This window comes from Podarcis gaigeae (genome assembly GCF_964106915.1).
Source record: "Podarcis gaigeae genome assembly, chromosome: 1".
In the NCBI taxonomy this organism is placed as follows: Eukaryota; Metazoa; Chordata; class Lepidosauria; order Squamata; family Lacertidae; genus Podarcis; species Podarcis gaigeae.
The window spans coordinates 110,595,776-110,611,755 of NC_139678.1; the positions used below are offsets into that span (position 1 = coordinate 110,595,776).

Consider the following 15,980-nt stretch of genomic DNA (forward strand, 5'->3'; position numbering starts at 1 on the left):
TTTCATCCCTTACTTTAATGGAAACATATCTGTACACAAGAAGCTGGGTAGCCAAGTGGTAAAGTGAGGAGGAAGGTAGTGATACAAATTCTCCTTTCTGTATCTCCACTTCCATACAGTGTAGATTCTTTACTTACCAGTCTTCCCCAACCTGGTTTTGGACTACAATTCCCATCAGCCCCAGCTAGCACAGTTGCTGGAGGCTAGGGAAAACTAGTTTAGATATTCAGTTAGCATTGGTTGTTCACTTCTGCAAACACATGACAACAAACATTCCCTACCCCCAAAGGACCGAGTGTAGTGAAACCGCATTTGCCTTTTCCTGCGTTTTCTTTTCCTGATTCAGCAGCACTGATGGTAATTTTTCTGTCACTTTCTGCAGCATCAGTATGAACAGTCTCCTGCACCCCCTAGCTGTTTTTTTCAGTGTTCTTTGTTTTGAGAAAGGCATTGTGGCAGCTCCAGATGCCTTTTTAACGAGCAAGGGAAAAACTGCAGCTGACTTTTTCTGCATTTGAGAAAGCTACCATAACAGGACCTATAGCTTGCTGGTGCAATACATGCCCTGCCTGATCCATTTATATTCATGTGCACTGAATGGTTTGCAATGGAACTGTACACCCCTATGTCAAGATGCATCCAGACAGTTCAGTGTGCTGGAATGATTGCAATATGGATCAGCACGCAAATCCATACATAGATCGGCATTGGCTTTGTGCAAAATTTCTCCCTTGTTTGATTGGTGGTGAATATAATTTCATAACTTGCTGAACCTCCAGTGGCACATGCAGTGCACTCATGTGCAGAACAGGTGTCATGGACATACACAGCCACCTTACAATGCTTCCTTCGTGTTTATGGATATGTGGACACCTGCGTTTAGATATTTCCATGATCACAACTGTGAAATGAGTAATAGTAGGTCATGCCAGTGGATGCCACTGTTTGCCCAAAAGGAAGCTGTTAGGATATATCTGTTCCTCCTTAAAAAGGGAGCAGGCTGTTGTCTATTACAAGCCTGCATACTTCCTGCTCACAAGGAGTTTCCATTTTGTATATAGCTTTTGTATCTGTCTGTTGCCTCGACATGAAGGCAGTCAGTCATGTTTTTCCTTTGTTCAGACCAACGCTGAATAAAGTTGTAAATATGCTCTTCTGGGTGCATCTTCTGTTGTGGAGTCTGCTGCAAGGGCGTGCACGAGTCCTGGAATGTGTCTGAGGCTCGTGTCGCTAACTGACTGATGCTGTCCTACGGGAGACCGATGGATCGTCTGGAGATGCCTGTCTCCCTGGCAGTATCCCAACAACAGGTGGACCGGGGGCTGCAGATCTGCAGTTGTTGACTTCACTAGTGTCACAGGTATGTGGCCTAATAATCCAGACATATAAATACTTCAGCAGAACTTTAGCTGATTAAAAAACAACAACAGGTTTTGAGCACTCTCCCAACAGCATCACTGTTTGAGTAGATGTTGCCTTTCTTCGTACCACAGCAAGTTTAATAACTGATGTCACAAGCTGGCAAGCGGGGGGGGGGGGATGCGCTTTCTCCTGCACGTTTGCAATAGCAGAGTGAATGTGTAACATAAAGATTATTGACATGTTCATCCTTGGTCTTTTCACATCCCCAAGTAAATTACATTGATTGTGTCGTGGAGTAAGTGTGAAAGCTCAGCTGATAGGTGCCCCAGTGGTAACCAGTTTGTAGTATGCCCCTTGCTGGGCCATCAGTTCTTCATGAGTGCCCTTTTCAACGATCGCTCCTTGCGACATGACAGCTATGATATCAGAATGCTGAATGGTAGAAAGGCGGTGAGCTATGACGATGCACGTTCGGCCTTCTCTAGCTTTATCCAGTGCAGCCTGCACAGTCTGAAGACAAGGGAGAAAGTGACAAAGTAAAGGTAGTAAAGGCAACTTTCTGCAGAGTATCTCAATGTTGCTCCTGGCAATTGCATTCTAATCTGGTCATTCACATAATTAATATATATATATATATGTAACCAAATAAGTCCTTTCTCCCTGAAGTAGTGTTGAGCCTTTTGGGCTTGCTGATCATAAGGTTAGTGGTTTGAATCTGCACAACGGGGTGGGCTCCCATTGCTCTGTCCCAGCTCCTGCCAACCTAGCAGTTCAAAAACATACCAGCACAAGTAGATAAATAGGTACCACTGTGGTGGGAAGGTAAACAGCATTTTCGTGTGCTCTGGCGCTCATCATGGTGTCCTGTGCACCAGAAGCGGTTTAGTCATGCTGGCCACATGACCCGGAAAAGCTGTTTGCGGATAAACACTAGCTCCCTAAGCCTGAAAGCGGATATTAGCGCCACACCCCATAGTCACCTTTGACTGGACTTAACAATCCAGGGGTCTTTTACCTTTACACCCAAGCATTCATTCTAATTATTAAGAAAATCATCGCATGATCATCACATGAATGTATGGGAGAGGAAAGAACCAAAGAAATGTTTCTGCACCCAGTGAGTCACAATTGAGAGAGCAGCTCTTTTCATCCTATTCATTTGTTATCTTTGAGGCATGATTGATGCTACAGAACCATTCCTTCACAGCTGGCCTTAAGATACGGTATGGGATTCAGTCATGGTGAAATAGCTTTGCCCCAACAACCAAGGAGCAAAGCCTAAATTTACAGTGAAGAAGGTTGGTAATAAAGTTCTGCTTGAAAAGTTTCATCTGTGAGGATGACTTACTCGTCATCAAAAGGTTAATATGCAAGTATGAATTGCCCTACTTGCTCTACGTTGTTGTTTTTTAGTCCACGTGGTTTACTCTCCCTCCTCTTTACCTGTTCACTTTCGGTATCCAGAGCAGATGTTGCTTCATCCAGTAGCAAGATCTTGGGATCTCGGATGATGGCTCGGGCGATAGCGATGCGCTGCTTTTGCCCACGAGAGAGCAGCGATCCCTGAGAGCCAACGTTAGTTTTGTATTGCTGGAAAATATACATTGGCTGAATTTTAAGCAACTCCTTTTACCATCAGAAATATGCACAATGCTGCGGTACTGGAAGAAAATAATGGTGCTGCTTGTGGAGGCAATGTGGCATGAAACTTAACAACTCTTATTCATGTTTTATTGGTGATATGAACTACCCTTGGGATATGGAAACTTTCTCAGGGTAGAGAGTAATCTACGTTTTATCCCCACAATAAACCTGTGAAATAATTGAGAGATGGCGACTGGACCAAGGTCAGCCAGTGAACTTTATGGATGAGAAGGGATTTGAACCTGGGTTTCCTCACTTTTAGTCCAACAACTCTAACTGCTAGACCACACTGGCTGTCCAAAAGTGAGCTGCTGTTCAGGAGTATATTATAGCATGTGCATAGCTGCATCTAGGAAAATGGTTGAGATTCTGTGACTCACACACCATGGATTCCTTATTTAGCCACCGTTCCCTTTCACAACACTGAAGACTAGTGAAGAAGAAGATGCTTACGTCAGGAAGCGATATGACGAAGTCATGCAGCTGGGCCTTCTTAGCTGCTGCTATCACTTCTTCCATAGAAATCTCTCTGGTGTTATCGCCATATTTTATATTGTCAGCAATGCTACAGCCAAACAGCACAGGTTCCTGGGACACTATCCCAATTTTAGATCTCAGAAAGCGGACATTTACTTTCTTGCTGTCATGTCCATCTATCAACTGCACAGGAAAAAACCCAGAAAAGACAAAATATTTATTTATGGACTATTGGCGCCGTCGTAAGGGAACCTCAGTTTTAAATTTTAAGTTAAGCTTACACTGAGCTTACTAAACTTTAAATAATTTTTACATGAATCTATGCTGAATGCTTAAACCCCTTTAAGTAAAATTATATTTGAAGTATCTCTTCACTCCTATTTTATTCCATGACCTCCCACCTGGTGTATTCCCTGCACTGCAAGCTGGGTGTTTTGCAGATGCACATGCTCCCTTAGGGGAAATTGTCCATGAGAGTCCAGGCTCTGGCCCCATAAGCACTGATGGTCAGGAAAGGTTCTCCTAGGAGTTCTCATCCAACCACTTCATGCACTGAAACCAGAACTGACTGCTTCTGCATCCTCCAACTGCTGGGTTCAGGGGGTCGTGATGGGAGAACTGCGGGTTTGCTTTATAACAACTCTTCGGCGCTCTTTTACTATGTATGGAAGCAGAGAAGGCTACATACCACTCTTCCTTCCTCAGGGTCATAAAAACGTTCCAGAAGTTGGACACTGGTACTTTTGCCACATCCACTACTTCCAACAAAGGCAAGGGTTTGTCCAGATTTCACAGACACAGAAAGGCCATTTAGCACTTGGACGTTGGGACGAGAGGGATATGTGAACTTGCAGTTCAAGAATTCAATGCTTCCACGAAAGTTATCCTGATTATACAAAGGGAGAGAGAGAGAGAAAATGTTCTGGGTGTGGTTGAACTGAATTCACAAATGACTCTTACGAAAGTAATGATTACTATTACCACTATTCCTAGAACTGTCATGATCAATTACACTTTTAAAACCGATTAGCCATGTAGCTCTTAAATGATAAGCAGATGGAACCTAAATCAATTTGTACGTTGCAAAACCTCACTGAGTAAGCAGACAGTTGCACCTTAGTGTGGGAACATGTAAGACATTGGTTAAAAGGAGAAAAATCTACCACTTTGTGGTAGAAGGAAATAACCTCATGCATATTTCAATCAGATTTGCAACATTTGCGACATTGCAATAAAGAAAAACCCAGGCCCCAGGCTGCAAAAATATAACACGTTCAATACAGTGTGGAAGGTTTAAAAGACATGTTGACATTGATTGCAGCTGACCCCTACCAACTTCTGTTGTTTCCTGCGGTTTTTACCTAAGAGACAATGTCACAGCACCAGCATCACTGAGAAAAGTAAACCATTTGCTCATTTTCCATGTAAACTAAGAGCTTTAAGTCTCTTTCCCATCAAATTAGGCACAAGGAAGTGGGAGTCAGCATGTGTGCAACCTGCACAGGTTGCCTGGAACTGATGGAAGTTGTGGTCCAAATCATTTGGAGAGTGCTAGGTTGGCAAAGCCTGCTAACAAACCTGAGTCCTGGAGCTTTGGTTTGCTGTTGCCCAAATTATTAATCTGGAGACACACTGAACCTGTGAGATTGAGTTGAATAACTGCACTGATTGATCAACTGGCAACAGACTTACGTAAGGCATTTAATCTCTTTGATTTCAGCGCATCTGCTCTGACTAACACTGAATAGCACCCGCTTTGTTCAAATGGGGCTTACTCATATACGTGTGCATAGGACTGCTGCCTGGGACTTGCCCCCACAAATAACACTACTTTTTAAAATATAGTCCATGTCATTTCTGAGTCGGACACTCCTCAGAATGAACCTAGCGTAATGCCCCTAGCACAATAGGAAGGGAAGTGGTTTTCACATTACTTTTATGTGTATGATGGCTGAAATAATTCTGAAGCAGCAGCGTCCGGTTCCTGAAGATGCTGAACCAAAAAGAAGAACCAATGAAGCAATAGAATCTGGTATATCAAGGGAAGCTTCCTTGTACTGTATGACCCAATATCAGAGAAGTCCACTCTCTCCTATTGTTCATTCTGCGGGGTGAGCTATATCGCTGAGGTTTCCGTTCTGTACATATTGTGAAACCATTCTAACAGCCGCCAGTTTACAAATTCATGAATCTAGATGAACTGCTTTGTGCATTTTTTTAGTGAGTCATTTGTGCCTCGTTTGTTAAAGAACAGCCAACTTTCAATAGCCAAAGGAAGTGGCGCAGGATTCCTAATACACCTTTCTCTGCAAGTGTTGCCTAAGTTCCTCATATTTGCACCATGACAAAGTGAGGCGCAGTAAATTCACTGACGTGCAGGTGTCCATTACATATCCAGCATTACAGTCTGTCGCTTGTACAAGGGCAAAATAAAATGTTTGCTGTTACCAGGCAATACCAGGCTCTTCATTTGATAAATTTGCCTTCCTCAAGAAATATTGTATTCACACACATTCTCTCTCTCTCTCTCCAGTGTGGTATAGTGGTTAAGAGCGGTAGACTCGTAATCTGGGGAACCGGGTTTGTGTCTGGGTGACCTTGGGCCAGTCACACTTCTTTGAAGTCTCTCAGCCCCACTCACCTCACAGAATGTTTGTTGTGGGGGAGGAAGGGAAAGGAGAATGTTAGCCGCTTTGAGACTCCTTAAAGGGAGTGAAAGGCGGGATATCAAATCCAAACTCTTCTTCTTCTTCTTCTTCTTCTTCTTCTTCTTCTTCTTCTTCTTCTTCTTCTTCTTCTCTTTATCTCTCTCTCTCTCTGTGTGTATAGTGATACCTTCCACTTTTCTTTTGTGGAATCAAAGTGACCAACTGTGGGCTGCTTTGCACATCATGGCTTACCATGTACAAGCAGACATCTCACACTTCATTCCTCCCTTAGCTCTTGTGGCAGCAACAAGCCAGAATCTTTGGCTTAGAGTTGATGTCTGGGTCCAGGTACTGCGGTTTGTTTTCTCTCAAACAAGACATGACCAGGAAGCCGAGAAAGAGCCTTAGCTTCAGACCATGCTTTGGCGTGTGTGACTTGACGCAACCCCAAGCCTGGTTTGGGTATGCTAAACTAAGGACTATGGCTTGTTGCACCACTTGCGCCAAGGGAGGAATGAAGTGGGAGTCAGGCCTTATGCAGTCAGAATGGCACCATACATATAAAGACACATAAGAGGGAGGTATTAGTAGGTTCTGGGGAGCCCCAAGGTTTGCACAAGTGCAAAAACCTTTAGGGGGAAAACCCCAAAGGGGTGGGAGGGGGCTGCAAAAATAGCCCCAAGAAGGCTGAGCATGCGCAGCAGCCACAAAATGCTGATTGACTGATTTGGTTGGGCGGGAATGACAGAAAAGCAGGGGGAAGAGCAATGGAATAGAGTATTCTGAACCTCCACATTTTGCAACATTTTGTCTCAGGTATGACTTTTAATTGATATTGAAGAAAGGCACCACTTAATGCTGAATCAATACTTCACTCACACATATTCAAGTCATTGTGCGATGGCTGCAGTGAGCAGGTGGCAAACATGGTGAGTTCATAATCTACTCCGCTGAAGAGTTATTATGTGGTGTGAACTTTCACTAGGAAGCTAAGTAAAATTCTGTGGAGCTGCTCAGTTCATGGCTTTGTTTCAGGTGGAAACATTTCCCACAAGTTCTAAATGGCCTGAAGAGTTGACCATGCACAATGGCCGTAACTATCCAGGGATCTAGACAGGGTACATACCCAGAGAATGGAAGGAATTGAACTGGGAACCGTCTGCATTCAAAGCAAATGCTCTGCGATGGCCACTGAGTCTCAGCCCATGCCAGTGCTATAGCAGGTACATGGCTATGCTGGCACCGGGTTCACAAGGGTGCTCAAAGCACAGCTGCTTCCCCTTCTTCCTAGGAAAGATTTCCTAACAGACCACATTTTTTGCAGACTAAGAAAAAGGAAACCCACAATTGCTGCCTGTTAAACCACGAGGTTAAACCTTGAGGACCTTAGAATTGTGTCTAAGTTTCAAAACATCAGTGCTCACAGAAGACTGCAAGAACAACAGTACAGTGGTACCTCGGGTTAAGTACTTAATTCGTTCCGGAGGTCCATACTTAACCTGAAACTGTTCTTAACCTGAACAGATAGGTAGCCGTGTTGGTCTGCCATAGTCAAAACAAAAAAAATTCCTTCCAGTAGCACCTTAAAGACCAACTAAGTCAGTTCTTGGTATGAGCTTTCGTGTGCATGCACACGAAATACCATCTGAAGAAGTGTGCATGCACACGAAAGCTCATACCAAGAACTGACTTAGTTGGTCTTTAAGGTGCTACTGGAAGGAATTTTTTTTGTCTTAACCTGAAGTACCACTTTAGCTAATGGAGCCTCCTGCTGCTGCTGCTGCTGCGCTGCTGGAGCACGATTTCTGTTGCCATCCTGAAGCAAAGTTCTTAACCTGAAGCACTATTTTTGGGTTAGCAGAGTCTGTAACCTGAAGTGTATGTAACCTGAAGCGTATGTAACCCGAGGTACCACTGTATGTTGGGAGGACTTAACAAGGGGCTAAGACTGGAGGGACAATCTGGAGACAAAGAGCATATAAATCTTGAGACGAGGAGAAATTTATCAGATGAGTTATCAGGAATCATCACTTAAAGAATTCCTTCTTCTAAAGCTGAGAGCACAATGAAAAGTCGGGCCACATTCATGGTGCCTGGGGTATGTGCACTAACTTTATTCAAACTACAACTGACCCCAAAATTGCCTTACCCTGGTATTATTTGTTCAAGCCAATGCAGTTTTCTTTAATCAAACACACTCTGTGCCCTCAAGGTACCAGCAGACCTTGTATTGCTCTAATTTTATGTTCTTGACACACTATAATCTTCTTTGCTCCAGTACAGAAGAGGGAACTGGATGACCTTTGGATGCTACAATTATGTGATTCTAATAACACGAATTTCTACTCTTACCCATTTTTCTCCAGCGTCACTGTAAACACTGATTTGGGGAACACGATCCACCAACTGAAAAAAGCGAGCTGCGGCTATTTTTGCTTTGGCATAATTTGGTGTATAGGAGGATGCTCTTCCTAATGCAGTTCCACTGGTCACAATAGCTGAAATCACCCTGAAATTAAGAAGGAAAGACGTCAGCTTACATGACGTTAGGAAGAAGAGCTCCAAGTCTACTGTCCTGTTTCCATCAGTGGCCTGCCAACTATGTCAAGCAAGGCTGGAAGGCCACTGCCTTCCCCCCTCCTCATGGTTGGTCTCCAATAACTTATATATCCAGAGATATACTGCCTCTTAACACTGAGTTGTCATTCAATGCATGATCAACTATTTGGATGAATGCATGATCAACTAACAGGTTCTATTTGGGAAAGATAATTTGTGTGGGTGTGTTTCTGTTCCTTTACCTAAACACATAGCTGTAGTGAAGTCCTTCCTTGTCAACTAAAAATCCTCCATACCGATAGGAGACCGAATTGGCTATAAACAGAATACTCTGTGCAAAACCAAAGCAGAATCCATAAACATTTGCTTTTTTGACTGCTGCTCTGTAAGGGACTTCCAGCTCTTTCTCATATGCTTCAATAAATTTTTTCTCCTTCCCAATTCCTGCGACAGTCCTGATGTTTGCAAGTGCTTCGTTGGAAATCTGTTAAAAAGAAAAAGAAATGGAGGAGTAGCAAAGAGCTGTTAGATGTCAGTCTGAGAGATATGGGCCATACGTCTGGTGAGTATCTATATCATCTATCTATCTATCATCTATCTATCTATCTATCTATCTATCTATCTATCATCTATCTATCATCTATCATCTATCATCTATCTATCTATCTATCTATCTATCTATCTATCATCTATCTATCTATCATCTATCTATCTATCTATCTATCTATCTATCTATCTATCTATCATCTATCTCTATCTATCTATCTATCTATCTATCTATCTATCTATCTATCTATATCTATCTATCTATCTATCTATCTATCTATCTATATCTATCTATCTATCATCTATCTATCTATCTATCTATCATCTATCTATCTATCTATCATCTATCATCATCTGCCTATCTATCTATAGTTTTAAAGTGTAAGTTTGGTTTCCACACCAGTTTACAAAGAATCTCTAGTTTTGAACTGATTCAGTTGAACTAACCAAGGTCAGGCCAATGGAGACACTCTAGGCCCTCATACCCAAATCAGCTCCTCAGTCTGAGGAACTTGCCTCATTGAATAGCCACACAGACTTACTTTGCTTTTGACCATGTGCTCCACCTCTGGCCCTTGCCTGTCTATCTCCACCAGCAGCCTGTCTTTGATCATATCCTTGAATTCTGTCTCTCTGATCCTTGTCTGCTACCACTGGAACCTGACTACTAGCATATATTTGCCCATGTTCTTGCCTTCTGGCCCTCTTACTGCAGCTATTTTCAGAATCTGACCAAGGCCTGACCCCAGGTTTCCTAATCTAATATTTTTTTTTTTTTTACTGTACTGGTGACTTTTCCAATATTGGGCAAGAAACAATTCCTGGCATGGGTGATGCTGTCTACATAAGCATCCTAAGTACACATTGACAATACAGCTCAACAAACAAAAGGCTTGTCTTAGCTTGTTCTGCTCCTATTCTTTATCACATTCTTAAGTTGCTGGTAATAGCTGTGGACAGACATTGTTCTCTCGTTGTAGGCTTTTACGCCATTTGTTCTGCATAGCTATACTGTCGGTTTCAGTCCTATTATCAAACTTTTAGCAGCTTTGGCTGATTCTCTGGCTGCATCCCTAACTGGAGAAAGAAAGCAGACGTAGTCCTGGTTACATCTGGATTAGACTACTGTAACACACTCTACACAGGGCTGCCTTTTGCAGACAGTTCAGAAGCCTCAGCTGGTGCAAACTGAAGTTGCTTGTGAAGGTTAAGGAAATATGTAAGATCGATTGTATACCAGTTACACTGGCTGCCAGTACATGTCAAGGCCCACTTAGAGCACACACCCCTTGTGATTTGGATGCCCATATATGCAATGCCAAATGTGTCTTTCAACTCTATCCAACCAATTGCAACCAGAAGCTAAACACTTTATTTGCCCTCACACTGCCCTTCTGAGAAGAAAAATCAGGTTTCCAAGGAACAGAGACTTTAAAATACTGCTTGACAAGTAGCAGGGGGGGACGGGGATGGGACATTTCAACCCTACATGGCTATGCCAGGCCCAAAATGCCTGTTATCACTGACAACACTGGATGATTGCATTATTACTCACCATCTCATTTAATCTTAAATGATGTGCTTTTTTGTAGTTGTTTTAAACATTACCTTCCCAGTTGCTTCCAATGCTTGTTTGTCCTGAGAGGCAAACCCTGTTAGCATCTGAGACTGCACCACACCAGATAAAGCCAGGAATGGCAAGAAGCAGATGATGACCAAGCTGAGCTTCCAACTGAAGTAAAAAGCAATAACAATGGCCACCCCAATGTTGGTGACAGAGTTCACAATCATGCCGATCTGGCTGCCGGTTGCCTTAAAACAAGCAAAAGAGGGGGGGGGGGAGAAGAAAAAGATCACCAACACACACTCCCACATTAAACACTGGGCCACTTTTTGCTACCGCAAAGCTGTGAAGGAAGGAGAGCTATTGTTTAACATCCAGCTCCTATTGCCAAGGAGAAGCAAAGAGTTAGAAGGGATTTTGGAGGTAATCAGTTGCACAGCCACCTTCTCAGTGCAGGATCTGCAGTGCAGCCTCTCTGATAGATAGCCATTCAGATAATAATAATAATTTATTATTTATACCCCGCCCATCTGGCTAGGTTTCCCCAGCCACTCTGGGTGGCTTCCAACAGAATATTAAAATACAATAACCTATTAAACATTAAAAGTTTCCCTAAACAGGGCTGCCTTCAGATGTCTTCTAAAAGTCTGGTAGTTGTTTTTCTCTTTGACATCTGGTGGGAGGGCGTTCCACAGGGCAGGTGTCACTACCAAGAAGGCCCTCTGCCTGGTTCCCTGTAACCAGGATGTTGAAACACCTCCAGTGAAGGCAGTCTGAGGCAGTCTGTCCCACTGCCAAACAGCTCTTTCCATTACAAAGTTTCTCCACAAATTTTTATCCGAAATCTATTTCCCTGAAGTGTTCTAGACCCGCCTTCAGGAACAAGGAGACTGAGCAAGGATGTGTTGCCAAAGCACCTCTTTTTCCTGCCTATGCCACTGAAAAACCTTTGGCACTCCTAATTGTGAAAACAGGCCCATCAGCAACACACTCATGGAGAGGGTGGCAATGGCTAAACCGCCCTCGTGGCTGCAATGGGCTTTGTTCATTTTCCCCAGTTTGTAGCAACTTGTGGCATATGGGAAGATAAGTTGGGTCCAAAGTGTGAATTATGGATTTGAAAGGAATTCCCATTTATGCTGTCTGCTCCTCTCGTTTAGGTCTCTATCTCAACCACTTCAGACTGCATGTGGGGCTCAAATGAAGGAACAGCTTTACACCCCCATTGCCTCTGTACATGGGAAATTGAACATTAAGGGGAAGAGTCCTAGGCTGTTCCCTGATGTGCTTGGTTTTTTGTGTAGGAGCCTTTGAATTTAATCTGAGAAGAATCATTCCATTATATAAGCCCACACTTGGGAACGAAATGGTACAACTGAGACACAGCTTTATCATTTCAGTGAGAACTAGGCCTTATACTTTTGGCTGAACGTTGAATGCTAAAAGATGCTACAGTGTAAAAAAAAAAATTCAAGGTGCAAAATAGCATTTTTTTTCGTCCTTAAACTCACCTTTCGAGCAGCTTTCATTTCTATGGATTTTCAGAGGCATGTTTAGCCAGTAACCCCATGATAATAATTATCTTGTCTCAATTTGACTGAGTGGATGCCCAGCTGATGTGGCAATATCTGAAGTGTGTTAGCTACTTTTATATAAAATCTCTTACCCCTTGAACCTGAGAGGCATCAGTTGCTAGTCTTGTGGTCAAAGCCCCTGGGCTGTTCCTGTGGTCATCAAACCAACCAATTTCTTCACCTAGCATGGCCTCGAAGCCAACCTTCCTTAGCCGTCTTGTAAGCAGCTCACCAGATTTTGCAAATGTATATCCCTGAAATGCATTTAAAGAATGTGTAAGTCTAGACATGCCAGCCACAAGGCACCTAAAACGAGAAAAGAAAAGCAACGGAACAGCCAATCTTAATGGTCATTTACCTGTAAAAACTGTGTAAAAAATGATATAACTCCAACCAATACAAAGAGCAGGCAGATGCCGTTGATCTGCAATCTTTGTTCTTCTTCATCCAGGATAGAAAAGGTCTTTTGGGAAAGAAAAGAAAGGGCCATAATATTAAGTGCCAACTAAAACAGTATAATTTTATTATCTATTTAGGCAATTTATACACGGCTTCATTATAATCACCTCTAAGCAGTGAATTGAGAGCCTCTACTTCAGAATTCATGTCACATGATTGCAATGATATTGGAAGTCTTAGAATCATGCAATCTAGCCCATGGGTAGCCTGCAGATGTTATTGGACTCCAACTTACAGCCTGCATGGCCAGTGGCCATGGTTGTTGTAAATTGTAGGGGGTCATTGTATTGGGTACCTCTGATTTAGCACATTTTGGTTTTACAGTTGCCTTGAGTATTGCTCGTGTGAGAACTCAGTGGAGTGCTGCAAGCAAATTTTGCCTAGTACAGCACTGGAAGGACAGATCCTGAAGTTGAGGCTCCAATACTTTGGCCACCTCATGAGAAGAGAAGACTCCCTGGAAAAGACCCTGATGTTGGGAAAGATGGAGGGCACAAGGAGAAAGGGACGACAGAGGACGAGATGGTTGGACAGTGTTCTCGAAGCTACCAGCATGAGTTTGACCAAACTGCGGGAGGCAGTGGAAGACAGGAGTGCCTGGCGTGCTCTGGTCCATGGGGTCATGAAGACTCGGACTCGACTAAATGACTAAACAACAACAACAACAACAACTATTGAATTTCCCCAAATGTAATCAATAGGCTATAGATTTTTTTATAAGGGACTTTTCCTCTACCTAAGTACAGCTTGGTACTAAAAAAATAAAGAGGTGCCATGCCTCAAATCTGTCAGGAGGAGAAGCCATTCTCTCTAATCTGAAATGTAATTGGTTCTACTATAGATCAGACAAAGTGAATATTGTTTTTCTATCTTTCTCTTAACCTCTTTTCTGTTTTTTCTTTCTTTTTCCTTCTCTATTTCCCCCCTCTACCAATATTTCTGTGTTTTTATTGTATCTGTATAAAAGTCTTAGTTTGGTTAAAAAATTGGGAAATGTATCAAATTTTGTATTTTTCTCTATACGCTTTCATAAAATTTATTTTTAAAAAAATGAAATGTATTTGTTTCATATAAAATAATTAGCCTACTTTTCCTTCTGTAGTTTGAGGTGATAAATAGCATCATTATAATAAAACACTATTAAAACCATTAAGAAAAAGGAACTGTTGAGAATATCAGGCCAGCAAATTAAACTGTGTTTCAGTAGTTGCTGCAGGGAAGTATCCCATTTAAATGGTGTGTCCGCTATTCATAACTGATGGCACTAGGCCATTTGAACCCAGGTATGTTTAATACCTGGGTTTCAAGAACAAAGGATTAATCCGCACCAAGAAACTAGAGAACTTGGACCCAATTGAAGTACAAACAAATCAATGACGTGGGGGAAAAAACACAAAAAAAATCTTCCATGCAGCTTTTAAGAGGGGTAAGGGACTAATAACCAGAGGAGAACAACGGCAAGTAGCAAGTCTTTGAAAAAGTCAGGTTTTAAAAGCCCTTCAATCTGCTAATAAGTCTTCAGAGAAGGAGCAGAAGGCTCAGCAAATCCCACTGCCTCTTTTTTGGCAAGCATTTATTTAAAATGTTCCCCTAATCCTCATAAAGTCAGCTGCAATCACATGCTCACTGGGATATGTAAAACTAAATGTGTGTGTGTGTGTGTGTGTGTGTGTGTGTGTGTCAAAACTCAAATGGAAAAACAGGAAGTTTTCTGCTTTCTCATAAACATGCCCAAAGCCCCACATCTGTGTCATTAAGAGACACTATAATCAGTGTGCCTCCAAGGGAGGGCATAGATCCTGTTTGTTAACTCTTTGGGACATTTGTTTTAGAGGTCAACAAGCTACCTGTTATCTTTGGCAGAATGGGAAAAGTAACCAATAGGAAAAAGTATGAGTGCTCAAAGAGGGGTCATTCTTTATGCTCATTAAATCCATCCCTCCCCACCCCCCATGTCTTTCGGACAAGTTTTTTGAGCCACCAGTTCACAGGCATGTTGACAACAACAGACTTAAACACTAACTTTTTAAGCAATTGCTCTCAAGCTATAAATGCTGATCTCTTAAGTTTGATCTTCCAAACTTGCTAACTAACCTTTACACTATCCCCAGGTCATGAAACACCATGCTTGTGTTCCCATTTGATGTTTGTCTATGCAGGGCAAATCTTAGTAAGTCAACTAATCTGTAACTACGTACTCCAAACTGATTAGAAGAAGCAAACAGAGTCTGTATGTACCCTTATCAACTATGAAAATCCTTTAATAAAAACTAAGTTGAGCAGAAGCAATTCCCACACCAGCTGGATTCTAGTCTTCAAGTTTGCCCCCTTAAAAAGAAGGGATCTGCCTTGGAGCTAAACATTAAAGGTAGAGGAAACCTTGGACTGAGCTACTTTAGTCAAGAAACAGCGTTCTAAATGCATTATAAATATGCAACACCAGACTGAGCCAGAGAAGGGGTGGGGTGGGAGATTCTAAGCAATTTTCCATAGCTTTTTTCTCTTTTATTATAAAGATTTAATCTCTGACTTATTTATAGCATTTTCCCCTTGTGTGTAGATCCATCCCTTGTGTCTGTAGCAAGTAGATGGATTAGGACACAAGTTCTGGCCCCATTGTTAGAGGCAGTATGCTCTGGATTCCCGTGGTTGTGAACCACAAGTAGTTATCTATTGCACTCAAATCCTGTGGGTGTCCTTCCCAAAAGGTATCTATGAAAACAGAATGCTGGGCTAGTTGAGGTGTTTAGACTTGATATCCCGCCTTTCACTCCCCTTAAGGAGTCTCAAAGCAGCTAACAATCTCCTTTCCCTTCCTCCCCCACAACAAACACTCTGTGAGGTGAGTGAGGCTGAAAGACTTCAGAGAAGTGTGACTGGCCCAAGGTCACCCAGCAGCTGCATGTGGAGGAGCGGAGACGCGAACCCGGTTCACCAGATTACGAGTCCACCACTCTTAACCACTACACCACACTGGCTCTCAGTTGGCAGAGGGAGCGTGCTACCTAAGGTGAAACAGGAAGGTGCCACTCACTACCCCTCCACCAAATCCTTGCTGGCCAGGGCTGCTCAGTGTGTGGTTTCCTGGTTCTGTCAAGATCTCACAAGAGAGCTGTAAGATCCCAGAAGCCACAGCTGCTTATTGCT

The 15,980-nt window shown here is 42.6% G+C and overlaps 1 protein-coding gene across 3 annotated transcripts in view; it reads right to left on the minus strand.

Annotated features, from left to right (window-relative positions):
- Positions 1-15,980, minus strand: part of ABCB11 (ATP binding cassette subfamily B member 11) — a 47,272-nt gene continuing 31,292 nt past the window's right edge. For all 3 annotated transcript variants that reach the window (XM_083704110.1, XM_083704111.1, XM_083704112.1), the window contains exons 21-29: positions 12,733-12,837; positions 12,467-12,628; positions 10,845-11,048; positions 8,933-9,174; positions 8,484-8,640; positions 4,172-4,369; positions 3,460-3,666; positions 2,806-2,952; positions 1-1,872 (exon numbers count right to left, since the gene is read on the minus strand). In XM_083704110.1, the coding sequence (XP_083560236.1) occupies positions 1,672-1,872; positions 2,806-2,952; positions 3,460-3,666; positions 4,172-4,369; positions 8,484-8,640; positions 8,933-9,174; positions 10,845-11,048; positions 12,467-12,628; positions 12,733-12,837 (1,623 nt within the window). In that variant the 3' untranslated portion in view covers positions 1-1,671. The remainder of the gene's footprint in view (positions 1,873-2,805; positions 2,953-3,459; positions 3,667-4,171; positions 4,370-8,483; positions 8,641-8,932; positions 9,175-10,844; positions 11,049-12,466; positions 12,629-12,732; positions 12,838-15,980) is intronic.